The sequence below is a fragment of the Lacerta agilis genome, chromosome 8, assembly GCF_009819535.1.
Source record: "Lacerta agilis isolate rLacAgi1 chromosome 8, rLacAgi1.pri, whole genome shotgun sequence".
Classification (NCBI taxonomy): domain Eukaryota; kingdom Metazoa; phylum Chordata; class Lepidosauria; order Squamata; family Lacertidae; genus Lacerta; species Lacerta agilis.
The window spans coordinates 48,434,471-48,452,319 of record NC_046319.1 but is presented as its reverse complement, the minus strand read 5'-3'; the positions used below and the strand labels follow the sequence as shown (position 1 = coordinate 48,452,319).

The 17,849-nt window shown below is 45.8% G+C and overlaps 1 protein-coding gene across 3 annotated transcripts in view; it reads right to left on the bottom strand.

Moving 5' to 3' along the window:
• The window catches only part of GNAO1 (G protein subunit alpha o1), a 165,344-nt gene that overhangs the window by 82,402 nt on the left and 65,093 nt on the right, over window positions 1-17,849 (bottom strand). For all 3 annotated transcript variants that reach the window (XM_033157264.1, XM_033157265.1, XM_033157262.1), the window contains exon 3: window positions 13,573-13,714. In XM_033157264.1, coding sequence (XP_033013155.1) covers window positions 13,573-13,714 — 142 coding nt within the window. The remainder of the gene's footprint in view (window positions 1-13,572; window positions 13,715-17,849) is intronic.

The following is a 17,849-nucleotide window of genomic DNA, read 5'->3' as shown; positions in this document are numbered from 1 at the left end:
GCTTTCTGCTGCACCTTCTCACGTGGCCGATGCTTTATGTCCCTTGGCCTTTATTCTCTCCTGGGTGCATCAGAAGCTGCTGCTATCTTTGAAGGAGCAAACAGTGAACACTACAGTCCCCTCATCATTAATCCTGTGTTAGTGTCACAAGCTTCTCAATATCCCTTCTAGATCTCTTTTGTTCTGCCTCACAATCTCCCTGTGGCAGCGGCTGTATTTTAATATAGGAAGCACACTCAGAAAAGCCGCCAGCGTTTATGCAAGTGGAAATAGCTGAGAACTTAAAACCAAGAAGCAAAGCATATTCTCTTAGGAATCCTTGCCGATCCATTTTCCTTCAAGCCCCGCACCACTTCTCCCACTCCTGCTGTTTCAAACCCCTGGATTGCCAAGTGGAAGAGGAGGCAGTGACTGGGTAAGATCCACCTTCCCCAACCTGGTGTCTTTCACATGTGTGGAGACTGTGGTGTTTGGGGCTGAAGGGAGTTGTAGTCCAAATAAGCTGGTGGGCATCAGGCTGCCTAAGATGGAAATCTCAGACCAAAGGTAGCTGCTAACATTGACAAAGAGTGCTATGTTGTTCTTTTTAAATAATAATAATAATAATAATAATTATTATTATTATTATTGGCAATGCACCAGTGGCCACCCTGCAGGGGTGCCTCAGAGCAAGGCCTTAGCAAAGCTCCAAGGCTACACTAAGCCATGCCTTCCTTCCCCCACAAAAGTCTGACACGTTGTTGATCTCACCACTACCTTGGTGGAGTAGAGGCCTACAGGTATGGCAGGTGAGTGCAATGCAACCTGGGCCCAGGGGCAGCTGCAGCTCTTATTATTTGTATACTATCCTTCATCTGACAATCACAGGGCAGTTCACAACATAAAAATGCAAAATGAGAACACAAAATACATAACGTCTCCACCCCCATAATTCAGCCCGGACGCTGAGGTCCAGCTCTGAGGGCCTTCTGGCGGTTCCCTCACTGAGAGAAGTGAGGTTACAGGGAACCAGGCAGAGGGTCTGCTTGGTGGTGGCACCTGCCCTGTGGAAAGCCCCCCCATCAGATGTCAATGAAATAAACAACTCTCTGACTTTCAGAAAACATCTGAAGGCAATCCTGTTTAGGGAAGTTTTTAATGTTTGATGTTTTACCGTGTTTTTAATATTATGTTGGGAGCTGCCCAGAGTGGCTGGGGAAACCCAGCCAGATGGACGGGGTATAAATATTATTATTATTATTATTATTATTATTATTATTATTATTATTATTACTACTACTACTACTACTACTACTACTATTACAAAAGCAAACCAATAATCCCCCACTCCTACAAAAAAATCAATTAAAAGACTCTCGCTGCACCTTAAGGACCAACTCATTTATTGTTGTGAAAGCTTTCATGGAACCAAACCTGCTTCCTCGGATGTGTCTCCTTTCTTAACAGTCAAGGCAGAAAGAATGGCAGGAAGGCCTGTCTTCTGGGTGCTGGGTGCCATCTCCTGCCTGATGTTCAAACCAAGAGAGATTGGTCGTGCCTGTGCTCAGCTGTTAGTTAGGAGACTGCTAACTCCCTCCCCTTCTGAATCTGCGGTGGGCTTAGCCCAGCACATCTGCACAACTGGTGGACAAACAGTCCAGATGGTTCCATTTGAAATTATTGTTTTAATTTCAATTTACCAGGAATGAGATGTTTTGAGGGATTACTAATGGGAAAGTGGTCATGTGTCCATCAGCACATGCAGAGTGACAGACTCAATATTCAGGGGGGACAGGGATGTGCCTAGCAACTGCTTGGTGTTCTTTGATCATCATGAATTGTGCATCTCCATCAGTACCAAAAATAAGAAAGCCTTGCTCTCAACCACCCACCTACATGGGAGAAATGATGAGGTTTCCTCGGGGGCATCGCCCAGCTAATAGATTGGCATTTCCTTTGCCTCTGGTGACCCCCTTCCTTGGCTCAGGCCATGCTCTGTCTGTAAATGACTAACTTTCCATCATGATCATAGCTTTGCCCTGGATCCCCTTTGCTGATTCCCCAGTTCATACAACACCTGGTGCAGCATTCCACTTGGGAAGCGGTACGGGCGCACAAGGGCACTCTCTCCTCCACCGCACAGATGTGAAGAGGGTACTCCATGCTGATCACATAAGCACCCAGTTCATGTCAAGTCAGGCTTATTTAGATACCCCGGGAATGGGGAACCTCAGACGAAAGGGCCAAGAGTGGCCCTCCTAGCCTTTCTGTCTGGTTCTTGGAACAGTCCCCAGACAACACTCCTCACTTGACCCTTCTTTGCTCCCTGAGTGCTTTTGCCTGTCTGGGATGTGTCTTGAACTCTGATAACGCCTCTTGCTTCTCCGGGTGGAGGATACAGATGAGTGTGTGATTGTGTGTGGAAACTGGCCTGCTGTATAAAGGTAACATTTACCTTTGTTTCTCTGCCCATTTTCCCTCTGGCTCCTCCCACCACTGGCATGTGACCCTCTGAATAGGTTGAAAAAAGGTTATCCACTCCTGATATACCTTTTATTTGTGATTACTGTGCTCAAAGTGGGTTTGAATGCCGGCACTATCATCACCAAGTTTGAAATAAGTTCATCCCAACAGAGATGCTAGCTGACCCAGACCTTGCGATCATCATCTGAGGCCGTTCTCCATTTGCCTCCTCCGCAAGAGGTCTGGAGGGAAGTAGCACGAGAACAGGACTTTTATGTGGTGGCTCCCCACTTGTGGGATGCTCTCCCCTGAAGAGCTTGTCTGGCACCTTTGTTACTTATCTTTAGGTGTTAGGTGAAAGCGTTCCTCTTCTCCCAGGCCTTTGGCTGTTTAAGCACTCTATGGTCTTTTAAATATATTTGCCACAAGAGACTGACATGACTACCTTTCTGGACATTTTTTAAAATAAGATACAGTAATAAACATCTAGGGTGCATTCACATGTGGGAATTTTTGTGCAAGTTCTCTTGGTTATAATGTCCCTGTTTCCTTTTTTCTGTTGCATTTTGAATTGATATACCACCATGTGGCGCTAAATATCATGTACATCAGTGGGCGCAGCGTGACACTTATGCCACCAGATTTGCTGTGACATGTACTTCTATTCCCCCATGGCAAGAAATAACTGTATGTCAGAAGATCACCACCAAATTCACCCCACAACTGTTTGGGTTAATGGGGTTGCAAACACATAGCAATCACTGCACGGATGAGCACTGAGAGTTCACGAGATTCTGTTGGGAAAACAGAATGTGCTGTATGAATGCAGCCCTAGAAAGAAGTTTCAAGTGTTTACAGCATTCTACATATATCATTTCAGAAATCTGTACAACAACCCTGCAAGGTAGGGTCAGGATCCCAGGTGCTGAGGCTGAGAGAAACTGGTTCCTGACTAAGGCTACCGAAGGCTACTATTTTAGTCCATGCTAAAGGCAAGGTTAATCAAATTCATAGCTCAATCTCCAGCACAGATTTAGGTGCATTTAAGCACAGAGCCTAGGGCTTGCCGATCAGAAGGTCGGCGGTTTGAATCCCTGCAATGGGGTGAGCTCCCGTTGCTCGGTCCCTGCTCCTGCCAACCTAGCAGTTCAAAAGCATGTCAAAGTGCAAGTAGATAAATAGGTACCACTCTGGCGGGAAGGTAAACGGCGTTTCCATGCGCTGCTCTGGTTCGCCAGAAGTGGCTTAGTCATGCTGGCCACATGACCCGGAAGCTATACGCCAGCTCCCTCGGCCAGTAAAGCGAGATGAGCACCACAACCCCAGAGACTTCGCTACTAGACCTAACGGTCAGGGGTCCCTTTACCTTTACCTTTAAGCACGCTGATTTCAATGTGCCTAACCTGGCAGTATCATCAGTAGACACTTTTTGTATTGCCAGAGACTAGAGCGGCTCATTCCGCAGGTGTGTGGGGCGGTGGTGGAGATGATTCTACTCTTGCCCAGGGAAGATATGAACAAGAGCTGCTAGGCAACAGCAAAGTGCTTGCTACCTCCTGCAGACCTGATTGGCTCTGAATTTGGTGGCATGTTCCAACTGCACACATGGGGAAGTGCACTCTCTGGAATCCCAGCAGTCTCCCTCCCTCCTGCTGCTTAGGTGAAGTAAGGTCACAACCACGCAGGAAGCATAGGTATGGATCCTTGGAAAGCTGATGGGAGTGTGGAGCAGACCAGGTGGAGGATGAAAATAAGGAGTGGAGGACCTCAAGCTTGGGGGCCAAATGCAGTCATCAAGGTCTCAAACTTTCTCCAGGTCACGCCCCTCACCAGCTCAGCACTGCATCCTCCTGGTGTGATTTTGCCTGAGAGGAACATGCACATGAGCTGCAGTAATGCCTCTCGCTTGCCTGGATGGAGAGGCGGGTGCAGTTGTGCAGAGACCTCTGGCTCTTGCAGGACTGGAAAGTAGCCTACTGCACAATGATTGAAGTCCCATCTGTTGCTCTGCCCACTTTTGCTTCAGACCACACCTAGTTTTGCTTCTGGACATGCCCACCATTTAATGTGGCCCATTGGGTTGTGAGAGGCTTCCCTCTCCATGGAAGAACTGGTGTCCTTACTGGTCTGCACTTACGTGAAATAGATTTTTTCCAATGCGGCAGCACCTACACTTCGGAACTCCCTGCAGGAGTCTCCAGGGAAACTTTTTCGGCTTCTGCTTGAAACATTTTTTTCTTTAGACAAACATCTAAATGTCAACATGTTTGAATCTTTGTTAATTTTAATTTTCCTTCAAAAGTTTTAACTGCTTGCTTTTAAACTCTTTTCATAGATAATTTTAATACTTCTTGTATTAAAATCAATACTTTAATACTTCTTGTAAACCACGATCAAGCAGTATATAAATTTTGTTAAATAATAAAAAAGAGGCACAACACTGCCCCTCAGTGGGGCAATATCTGGTCAATGCCAGGAGGTGCCCATCTATGACACCTTGTGTTTCACAGTGGGAACAAAAGTCGGCTAGAAATGGAAGGGAACTAAACACAAAATAATATGGAAGGCTTTGCTTGGGGGGGGGGGGTTGTTTGAGGCTAAGGCAGCCATTTTCCCCCTTTGCAGTTCAATTAGTGGACCTCCACCCCTCGATGTTGCCACACTCAAAGGTGGCTAGAGAGGGAAGGTCTGCCGTATCCTGGCCAAGTCCAGCTTCATATTTTACGTTGCTGATCGCAAACGCTCCTTTCTTTCTTCTCGTCCCGATAAATGCAGCTCCAGGTTAAAAGAGAATCAAGGAAGCGGGCTTAAATGATTACTTCTAAGTGAGGATTAGAGATGCTGCCATGACGACAGAAGCTACATTACCAGGATGTAGAGCAAAATTCAAAAACACCATACTGGTTGGTACTCCGGTTACATTTTCAGGAGAGCCACACAGACAAGTACAGACACACAGCTGCACGTCCCTCCTCTGCTTCCATCAGGCCTTCTCACACAGGGTGTGTGTGTGTGTTTGGCAGAGTGGGAAGCCCCCAAAGGTTCACAGGCCGACTGCTCTCGATCCTACCTGGACCACTTTGTGGAATTCAGGCAAGAAGCTGGGCTCTGCTGTAGAGGGCTACAGAGGGCAGATCTACAAAGAACCATAGAATTGTAGAGTTGGAAGGAACCTCGAGGGTCATCTAGTCCAACCACTCTACGATGCAGGAATCTCTACTAGATCATACATGACAGGTGGCCATCCAACCTCTGCTTAAAAACCTGTAAGGAAGGCGAATCCACTACCTCCCGAGGGATTCCGTTCCACTGTTGAACATCTCTTACTGCCAGAAAGTTCTTCCTGATGTTTAGCTGGAATCTCCTTTCTTGTCATTTGAAGCCATTGGTTTGTGTCCTACCCTCTGGAGCAGCAGAAAACAAGCTTGCTGTCATATCTCCTCTCAGTCTCCTTTTCCCCCAGGCTAAACAAATGCAGCTCCCTCAACCGTTCCTCATAAGATATATTTGCATAAGAATTTCTACCAATGTAATGCTTGTTTTAGGGTCATGTTCACTAACTTATCCAATTTTCACGCAGACTTTACTTGTACGCATTGCCTGGCCTGCGAACCACTATGCAAAATTTGGATAAATGCGAATTTCAAGGGATGGCTGTGTTACTGCTGGCGTACTGTATCAGGGAGTGAAGATTAGTCAGGTTCACCTTTACTTGAAAGCTGAATCAAATTTCTCCCCTGTGCCTAAATAAGCCTTTGAGGCAGCAACTCTCCAGGTGTCAGGCAGGTGTATTCCCACCACTTGCCACTTGGATATGCTAGAAATGGCACTGCAGGTACGTTAAGTGTACTGTCACTGGACTCTGTCCTCTGACTTTCCTGTTTTATTTTACCCTCTCATTTACCCTCCTCTGAGTAAATGTAAACATCACATTCTTGGGGCAGAGTTCCTTTGGGAACTTCTTCTTCTTCTATAGCGATCACTCGTAGCCGAGTAAGATTGTCTTCCATAAAGGCTGTTCTCCAACAGGAGTGCTCACAGGCCAGTGTTTCCCAGTTGTCAGTGTTTATACTACATTTTTTTAGATTTGCCTTGAGACAGACAGTCTTTAAACCTCTTTTGTTGACCACCAGCATTATGCTTTCCATTTTTAAGTTCGGAATAGAGTAGTTGCTTTGGAAGACGATAATCAGGCATCCGCACAACATGACCAGTCCAACAAAGTTGATGTTGAAGAATCATTGCTTCAACACTGGTGATCTTTGCTTCATCCAGTACAGTGATATTAGTTTGCCTGTCTTCCCAAGTGATGTGTAAGATTTTTTGGAGACACCGTGGATGGAATCTTTCGAGAAGTTGGAGATGACGTTTGTAAGTGGTCCATGTTTCACAAGCATACAGTAAGGTTGGTAGTACAATAGCTTTGTAAACAAGCATTTTGGTTTCCTGCAAATGTCCTGGTCCTCAAACAGTCTGCTCTTCAATTGGGAGAAAGCTGCACTTGCAGAGCTCAGGAAATGTAGGATTTCAGCATCAATGTTGACCCTTGTGGAAAGAGAACTGCCTAGGTAGAAGTGATCAACATTTTCCAACGTTACACCATTGAGTTGGATTTGTGGTGCTGCAGAGGGGTTATTTTGTACTTGGTGGTGCAGCACTTTGGTTTTTTGGATGTTGAGCGACAGGCCAAGCTTTTCGTAAGCTTCTGCGAAGATATTTAGGATGGTTTGGAGGTCATCCTCTGAGTGTGAACACACTAGGGAACTAGTGTGTGGGAACTAGGCCACATTCACACCGTACATTGAAAACGCTATGATACCACCTTAAACAGCCATGCCTCCCCTCAAAGAATTATGGGAGTTGTAGTTTGTTAAAGGTGCTAGGAGACCCCTATTCCCCTCACAGAACTACAATTTCCAGAGTTTCCTGGGAAGAGGGTTTGACTGTTAAGCCACTCCAGGTCTCTCATCAACTCTCAGAAGCCTTAACAAATTACAACTCTCTCAGAATTCTTTGGGGGAAGCCAGGACTGTTTAAAGTGGTGCTTTAAATGCACAGTGTGAATGTGCCCCACATTCTATGCAACAAATGTTGACTATTCACAGGAACATAAATAGTTATGTTTCTGGGGGTGGTAGCAGATTCAAACAAGAAAGGAGATTTCAACTAAACATTAGGAAGAACTTTCTGACAGTAAGAGCTGTTTGATGAAGGAATGAACTACCTCAGAAGGTGGCAGACTCTCCTTCATTAGAGGTTTTTAAGCAGAGGTTGGGTGGCCATCTCTCACGGATGCTTTAGTTGAGGGGGTTGGACTAGATGACCCATAGGGTCCCTTTATATTTATATAATTCCATGATTCTATGAAAACCTGCCCCAGGAAAAGCTGCAACCTTTACAAAATGTACCAAAGTGGCAGATTTACATAATATATCTTGCATGGCTTCTCTCTCTCTCTGTATTTTCTTTTTTTATAACTTTTCCTATTTCCTATTTTATTTCAAGAGTGGCAAGGAACTCCAAGTTCTGAAAGATTTGTTCAGTGTGCTCTCATGCTTCATGCATTTGAGCTGGCATTGCCCAGGCACTTTCAAGAAGAACTTTACCACCATAAGGTCTAGAAACTTGCTTTTTTAAAAAAAGAAAAAAGAAAATTGAGATTCCTAAGAAAATTAACACTCAAGGACACATTCAGTGCTTCTTCCGTGGAACTCATCCTAACAACCCCAACCAGTAATTTGAGCCACACTACTGCCTACAAATAGCTTAACAGAATCTGGCAAAGCTACCATTTGAATGTCTACTCTGGAAGATTTCTCTCTCTCATCAATTAATATCAAAGCCCTATTTGGCTGTTTACATAATCCAGTGTGCATTAAACATGATTCATTCCGGTATTATTGTGTACCAGCTAGCTGATGCAACAGCTGGACTGCAGTCATTTTGACCCTAATGTCCTCCCATTTTAGAACATTTGCCATCCAAAGGTTATGAGGTGCACTCCCTGAGGAAACAAAATCAGGTTGCATCTCCCGCATGGCCCAACTGATGTCTCATGAGCGGGAGATGTGGCCCATGTCATCATTCTATCAACTCTTCAGTAACTCTTCCACATTTTTATCGAAGTAGGGCTTTTGGGTAGAAGTCCATCCCGTCCCCAGAGAATGATGATGAAGGACCTCAAACATAGCAGAGTGGGCTTGTCACACTGTGAAGCAAATGAAGTAAGCCACATTGCCACCTCAGTAATACCATTAGCCCAGAGTCTAAAATGACCTAACTTACATTAAGGGAATATCTGCTCACATGGGGCTCGTGGCTCAGATGGTTGCTTGCTATGCAGTGTGACTGCAGCTGGTCCTGGGGGGCTTCCCTCTTCCTGTGCGGCCAGGGGAGGGGATGGTCATTTGGTGCCACCCACCTTTTGCTGCACCAGGCCCTCCATTTTGGGCAGGCCTCACCCACAGGGCCAATTGGGACAGAGGCATGGGGGACGGTTCCCTCTGCATCAAGGGAAGATTCGTTTGCTTCTGAACTCTAGGGAACGTATACAAGAGAGGAGAATGAGGGCTATGCCACTTGGCGAAACCCCCATCGCAGCCAGCTAATGGATGGCAAGAAAAGGAATTGCGCAACCAATCATGAGCAGTCGAGGCACCAATAAACAAAGGGGATGGCAGAGCACAGAACGAACAGCTGGCCATGGGGCAAATGATGAAATGCCCCTTAGAGAAAGCCTCCCAAATAACGAACAAAGCGGAAGAGATCATGATGGGCACAGCAACGTCCCTCAGGCTAGAAAATAAAGCTGCATTATGCATAGTAAATTATTTGTTTCATTCGAGAACTGACATACTTGGAGAGCCATAATGAACATGAAGGCAGTCCAAAGGCATTGCCCAGCATTCTTCACTCCCATTTGGAAATAGCTTGAAAATCAATTTCCTATTTCTACAAGTCCTGAGACCTAAAGTGCTGCTCATTCATTCTTCCTCCCTCCCTCCCTCCCTCCCTCTCTCTTTGTCTCTATCTCTCTCTTTCATTTAGGTGGCTGGCCTTAGAACTCAGGTTTCGCTAAAGAATGACAATAATCCACTTGATTATGACATGGAACGCCAGAGGAATTTTCCCTTGACCCATTTGCATTTTGCAGGACTGCATGAACTTCTCCTTTTATGCTACATAATGTGTATTGAACTTCATTTCATGCCGGATAATCTTCCTTGAACAGTAAAAGGAATACACGAAAAGTACAGCTCCTGCCCGATGGTGCTTTCCTCTCCTGATCATCCCTAGCTTGCAATAGGAAAATGAGTGGGAGCTGAGTGGGTGCACCTAAGAACTTATCAAGAGCCTGGCCATGGGATCAGACCAAAGACCCACCTAGTCCACCATCCTATTTAAACACTGGCCAACCAGAGACCTCTGGAAAGCCTGCCAGCAGGACCTGAGCACAAGAGCCACTCTCCCCACCCACAGTTCCCAGTCCAAATGCGAGCATCTGGAACTGGGCCTGGAAAGGAGCAGCAACCATGAGCTGCGAGATATGGAAGCAGGCAGGGTAGAAGTTCAATAAGCAACATGAGCACAACTCTCCCTCCCTCCCTCTCCCCTTCTGCATTGTGCACCCTTTCTATCCTCCATTGGTGAAGTTCCCATATCTACCACGTGCAAATTCCACAACAAAGAAAGGAACTGTGAGGAGCGGGGGTATATCTGAGGTGTTGGCAGCTTCTTCACTGAAGTCTTCACCACCAGCAGAGTATTAAGAGACGCATCTTGCCTTCTGACACCCCCCCCCCACCAGTCCATAATTTTCAACACCATAACTATTGGGAGGCCAATCCACACGCCTCCACGTTCAGCACATGATAACGGTCGTATTAAGTGCAGGCCTGCATATGCCGGGAATAAGCCAAGGCAGATCTAATGCCACAGTTCCTCATCACTTTTCATGTCGACTCCAGCCTACAAAGTTCTTGCATCAGTTCACACATTCAGCTGTGAGTCATTCCCACTGAGCTACTGATCTGTGAAAAATCGAGTGATTGATGTGCATGTGCATAGCTCAAAATCCCACAATAGAGTGCAGGGAATTGGTTTTGCAACACAACCCTGCACCGCAGCAGAATGATATGGAAAGAGCTGACCAGGAGATAGAAAACTGCTGGTGTTTCCAGGAATAAACTCTCAACTAAATAAGCTCCAGTAGTGAAGCCATGCAGATCAGCTAGACACTCAGAAATTAAGTCTATGGGAGCAGAACTAAGGGCTGGATCTAGACACATCAAAGAAGCGTTTCAGCTTAAAGTGCTGTAAATTTAAACAGGGAAAACAGGTAGAGAAAAATGGGACTCCATGTCACCATCTGGTGGCACAATGTTTTTTGGCACATACAATGCATATAAATCAGTTTTTCTTTACCAGTCTAGCTGAGTGGACTATTCAGAACAAGTTAGCTCCCCTAACTTAGGCACTTCAATGCCGCAGTTCAAAGACAGTCCTTATGCTTCAGGTGATTATCAATCTCTACAGCAGTGTTTTTCAACCTTTTTTGGGCAAAGGCACACTTGTTTCATGAAAAAAATCATGAGGCACACCACCATTAGAAAATGTTAAAAAATTTAACTCTGTGCCTATATTGACTATATATAAAGTAATTTCCCACGGCACACCAGGCAACATCTCGCGGCACACTAGTGTGCCGCGGAACAGTGCTTGAAAAACACTGCTCTACAGCAGGCATGGGAAGACACCTGGTTTGTGGGCTCTACCTTGTTTTTTTAAATAAAGACCCAGAGGTCCAGCAACTGGAACCAGGTGCGCAATGGCAGCTTGGGAGGGGGTGGCAAAGCCAGTTACCTGTGTTCTAAAAACTCTATGTTGGGATGATCTGCCTAAGACAACTTCAAATCTACATCCTGAGTTACTGCAGGTCAGGATTCTAATTTAGGGTCAAAGGGCTTGTTATTTGGGACTTCATTTTTATTTTTAAAATTTATTTTGGGAAACGACGTAGGCGCTTTACCTGTTTGGGAGGGGTTCTGAGCCCCACTAGTTTTTCTTCTGTGAATAGGTTATTTCTGTGGTGTCTGTGACTGTTCTTTAGACCTCCAAATGTGCCCCTGCACCCAGAGCAGGCTGCTAACCTCCGATGCAAAGGAAACAATGTGCTTAAAGTAAGCAAGAGGTGCTTTGCTCTCTATGGGAAAGAGCCTGGCTTTGTAAGAACACCAATGACATTTCCCTATGGTAAAACAAGGAGTTTCACGCTCACAGGATTGTGAAAGCGGCACCTTGGTCAGCAGCTAGACATGCCAGAGGGCCACTGTGGGAAGAGTGCCAGGAGATGCCACATCCTACCCCAAACTTGCATGATCACCAGTGCTGCTCCTCTGCATCCTTCTTTCGCATCCAAAGTTGGCTACTGGAGACAGGAGATGGCCAGGGACCACAGCAATGGCATCATCAGGGATTCCAGCAGGATTTCCTGGGCTTTCTACATTGCAATCTGAATGCAACCCTTGCATTAACACCCACCCCCACCCCAAAACTATATTGAACAAAAGCTGCTGCCTACATACATGTATTAACTTAGCCTAGCCCACCTCACAGGGCTGTTGTAAAGGGTGGGGAAGATAAATATGCACAGCCTTTTGCTCCAGGGTGGAAAATCAACATACAAACATATAATGCCACTGACATATCATATCAAGCAAAGCCAGAAAAAGGAGCTTCCTTGCTTTAACCACAACGGTTACATAGTCCTGATATTTGCAGCAAAACACCAAAGCAAACAAGTTTGCCAACCCTAATAAATAACAACAAGGGGGGGGAAAGTTGTGCAGTCTCACAATTTTGACAGCAAAGTCTCAGTCTAGCCTTCCTCACTTCAGATGTTCCCCTACCAACCCATTGAGGACAGTGGGGCTGAGTGAGGATGGGATGGGGGCAGGGGGCTAGCAAATGCCGCCCTGCTCTTGTGCAATTGTAACAGCATGAAGGCAAGTGCTTGAATGAGATTCATGTGAGTTCTCTTGCAAAATGGAGAATCCTCTGACTGCACACCCCAAATGATATCATCTAGGGAGAAAAACAGCAACCCTGATCGTTTGCTACCTGCCACGCGTTTGTTTATGCCATTAATAGCCAGCCTGATTGTGCAGCTGTCTCCAACCTGGTGCCCCTCACTTGCCTTGGTCCAAAACAGGTGGGGAATACCAGTTTGAAAAACGGTGCTGTTGCAGAATGAGCTTATCCTTCAAAAATCACGTAGCATTCAATAACACATTCTATCCAGGCAGCAAGACTTTTCATACTGCAATAGCACCCGGAATAATAGTTTCTAATTCAGCAGTTGTATACCTGCTGGTGGAGAGGCAATGAGCATGGCTGTGCAAAATGTGCAAATTAGTTCCAGAATCAGCTTGCATGTGCAACTGGAACATTGCTGTTTACATCCTATAGGCTTATGAGATATTAATTACTTAAATTTATATCCTGCCTTTCCTCCCAAAGGAGGCCAGGCCAGCAAACAAGTGATAAACAATTAAAAACAATTAAAAACATATTACTGTAAAAATGTATGTGTACAAGTTGGTGGGTTTTTTCATGTTGCTGTCATTGCTGATCATCTATTTATTTTTGCAACTTATAAATTGGGACCAGCTTACTTGTGAGATTGTCTTACCCCACATACAGGTACATGCCTGCTTGACCACTTCAATCTGTGGAAGTGTCAAAAATGTTCTGCATTTGTAAGATAGCAGTGTTTTAGTGTGGCAGCCCCTACACTTTGGAACTCCCTGCCTATTGACATCAAGCAGGTGCCTTCACTGTGTTCTTTTCAGCACCTGCTAAAATCATTTTTGTTTGAGCAAGTCTAACCAGATGTGTAGAATATGGATGCATATTTTAATCTGTTTACAGTTTTGCTGATTTTGTGTTTTGAAGGATTTATAGAGTTGCTTTGTGGCTTTTTTGCTGATGTTACTGTTTTATTCTCTTTGTAAACCACTTTGAGGGTTTTCAGACAACCAAGCTGTGCATAAATTCTATGAAACAAACCAATCAACAAACCAGCCCACCGCAAATCACTTGTTCCTGGGGATCTGCTGGGTTCTCACTTACCCTTCTCTCCTTGTCTCCATATTCCACACCCAAAGTGTCCATTGCACGGACAATGGCTGCCAGTGACTGGATAGTGTTGCTATAGACCACAGGCTTGTACTGCTTCACATCTTCACCAGAGAAGCCATCTTCGTGGATGATCCTTTGGGAGAGGGGAAAGAAACAAAGAACTTGTAAATGTCTGAAAAAGACAGGGCTTCATTTACAATGAAGTTATTCCCAAAGCAATCCCCAAGATTTTGCATAGTGTTAAGAGCCGGATAATGGACATTGCTTGCATTGTGTGAAAACTGGCTCCATATAAGCCTGGCTCAGGCTACTGAAAATTCTGAAGCATTCATGGAAGAGAAGGCCGTTGATGGCTCTTAGCCACAACGGCTATCTTCTGCTTCCAAGGCTTCAGAATACCAGTTGCTGGAAACCACAAGAGCGGAAAGAGCTCTTGTGCTCCAATCCCTCTTGCAAGTTTTCCACAGGCATCTGGTTGGCCACTTAGAGATGAGGGTGCTGGATCAGATGAGCCTCTGGCCTGATCCAGCAGACTCTCCTTGGGTTATGACCCCCTGGCGATGGTCACGGGAAGCTAGTGGAGATGTCAGAGCTGCTGGCCACATTCTTCCTTCTGTTGTTTATCAATGCTCATCTGATCTCTCCGTAGCTGCTAATTGTCCCTGCTCCCCCCTCCCAACCCTTAGGGGAAATTAGTAGCTAAAGGAGAGAGATAATGAGCACAGATAAACAATCAGTGGCTCTGTGGTCCCCTCCAGCGTCCTCTGCTCATCTCTGAGGGATTCTTCTGAATTCACAACACTCAAAGCCTGGTTTATATGTGGCTTCATTTCTTGTGTCAAGAAGGGGTGACGAACATGTAGCCCCCCCACGATACTCAACTACAATGCCCAGTATCCTGATCATTGGCCATGGTTGCTGAGGATGATGGGAATTGGAGTTCAGCAATATCTGGAGGGTGACAAGCTCCCAACCCCTTCGCATAAAGTGTAGCCAGACTCTCAGAGGTCCTTACTTCTGCCATGAAGTCACTACGTGAACATAAGAACAAAAGGAAAGTCTTGTTGGAGTAGGCCAAAGGCCCATATGGTCCTTCATCCTGGTCTTACAGTGACCAACCAGATCCGATGGGAAACCTATAAGCAGGATGTTAGCACAACAGCACTCAGTGGGGACCTGGGTGATATTCAGGAGCATACTGCCTCCAGCATACAAAGAGGTATACAAATAAAATGAATGAATGAAAAGTGAAGGCAGAATATGAATGCAGCCAGTGGTAACTGAGGCAAACTTGTTGCCCTTCTTTGCAGCTTGTGGTCATGGCAGCAACATTAGGGGGCATTTTCAGCCCTTTAGACACAACACAATGGCAATACACTGATGCCTCATTATACCCCCCCCCCTCTGCCCTTTCAAAATAAATCAGCCAGTCTTGCTCAGGTGAAGCTCAGCCTGGCTACTGGGAATAGGCACGCCACAAAATAACAAGAGGACAAGAACCCGCACCACGACAACTCATCAGCAATTTTCATTTATGGGAATAAGCAAACACATTGCAGATGGCAATCACATGTTGGCACAAACAGCAGGTGGTGCCCGGGCCTGCAGAAACTCTGGAGGGAATTAAGCAAAACAAATAAAACTGTGTACAAGATGGGGTTTGTTGGGTTTTTTTTTTTAAAGGGGGAGGCGCAGAGACCGTGAACACTGCAACAGCTCAAGAATGCACAGAGCAGGAGGATAAGGTGTGTTTCTTAGGATGAGCCCCAAGGGTCAGACAGAGAGACTGGAAGGCTGTATTTGGGCCCAGGGTTTAAAGTTCCCCACTCCTGGCATATGCACTAAAAGGGTGGGATAGAAATGTCTATATGCCTAAATAAAATAAAATAAAATACACATCTATTCACATAGCTAGAAAGCAGAGTTCTGCTACCTATATTCTCCAGAACACCATGGCATGTTAGATAGCTGTTCCTTCTTCCCAATAACAAAATCAAAAAAATGAATCTTGGATGCCTTCAAAAGACAAATTCAGGGAGGTAAAGGCTATCTATCAATGGCAACTGTTGTACCTCCACCGTCAGAGGCAATGCACCTTCAAATGCTAGTTTTGGGGAACTGCAGGTGGGGAGTGGCACTCAAATCCTGTCTCCTATTTCTAACTGCACACGGGAAACTGTAAGAACTTGTGTGTGTGTAGGTGTGTGTGAGAGCTAGAGCTAGAGAGATACTGGCAGTATAACACAATTCCTCTTGCTGATTTGTGGATGCAGTTGCACAGCATTCAGCTGCCGTTCACTGTGCCCACAAAATTATACCCACAACTGATTGTGAGTGCAAAAAACTGAGGCTGTTTAAGTAATAAATAATTCCTGGTATTCCCTTGTCAGACAGCTGCCTTTGTTTTGAGTCACTCCTCAGAACTCCCTGTTCTAATACATCAAGGGCTTCTCTATACTGGTTGTGGGGGACCTTTGACCCTCCAGATGTTGCTGAATTGCAACTCCCGTCATCGCTGGCCATTGGTCATGCTTGCTGGGGCTGATGGGAGCTGTAGTCAGCAGCATCTGGAAGACCAAAGGTGTGTGGGAGAGAAAGTGTGCGTACAGGTATAGGGATGTAGGTTAAAGGGACCTTGTCTGCATCACGCCAGGACACATTCTACTACCACAGGTAGGAGAGAATACTGTCAAAATTCATTCCCAGAAAACAACAAATTCATGGAGTAGTGTGGGGGGTGCTGTTGTGCTCTGGTCCTGCCTGCAAGCTTTCCACGAGGGATCTGATTGGTCACTGCAAGGACAGGATGCTGGACTAGATGGGCCACTGACCTGATCCAGCAGGCTCTCCTTATATGCAGGGTTTGGTGGTTTCAATTCCCTGGTGGCAAAGTTGACTCAGATTGTAGCCTGTTTACTGTGTTCCATAGAACAGTATGTCAGCATACTGCTGTCTTACGTCCCTCTGTTATGATGCAAGAGCTGCATTTGCATCATTCCTCACGAAACATGGGAACATCAGGGTCTGAGTGAGCAGGGCCAACTGTGGCTGTGTGCGTGCCCCACACTTTTAAATATCACATGATCAAATGTCGGGTTCGTGGAAGCAGAGGATCAGTAGGGCTTGGCAAAGGGAAACCTCACACATGGCCTACATGGCAGGGCTAGCCAGCATCTTGCCCTCCAGATGTTGATGAACTGCAACTCCCATCATCCCTGCCTGTCAGCCATGCTGGTTAAAGCTAATGAGTGGTGGGTTCTGATAACATCTGGAGGGCATCCCCTTGGCTGCGCCACGCCTTAAGGGTAAGGAGAGATTGCATGCTGTTGGAGGAGAATCCAAAGAGGCGTTGGAAGGCTGCATTCCTTAGTCTAATTCAAAATAACCAGTTCTGTGGAAGGGTTGGCTACAGGTTTCAAGAAATGCAAACATTAAAATTTATCCAGCTGTCAAATTCATGCTTAGCAGGGTTTAAAAGAGTGCATTTCACAATCGCAATCTGCCTACTGACAGCCTCATCTGCATTCCCTCGGTGTGCCCCCCGCGACCACATCAAGTGCTACCAGAAGTAGCGTCCCAATCCTTGCTTATTATTACATTGGCTCATGGTGCAGAATACTTGTAGCCAGGGCTGAGTGGGTGGTGGGAAAACTCAGCTGCATCCCATTGTCTCTTAATGGGCACTGTTTCAAGCAGCACGTGACCAGCTGCTCTGTTCTGACCACAGAGCCTTTGTTAATGTCCACGATACAAATGGCCAAAGGGCCCAGCTGTCTTTTTCAGAGCCCAGAGGATGGACCCTTAAAAACATAATCTTGGGTTTTCTAAACTATTAAAATCTGAAGCTGATTCACAAACCCTAGAAATCAGAATATATAAGATGCTGCTGAGAAAGAACCAGAAATCTGCTCAGCAGTGGACTTCATAAGCACATAAGGCAAGCCTGATGGATCAGGCCAATGGCCCATCTAGGCCAGCATCCTGTTCTCACAGTGGCCAACTGGATGCCTGTGGGAATCCTGCAAGCAAGGCCTGAGTGCAACAGCATTCTCCCCTCCTGTGACTCCCAGCAGCTGGTGTTCAGAGGCATGATGCCTCCAAGAGGGGAGGCACCAGAAAGGCTGCAATAAAACATTTCAAACTGTTCAGATACATCTTGAAACAGAAGGGAAACAACAACAACAACCACTCATCCTTAAAAACAACCCACAATGGCCCAAGAAGGCACTACATGGGTTTCGCATGGTCACAGTAATACTCCTATATGT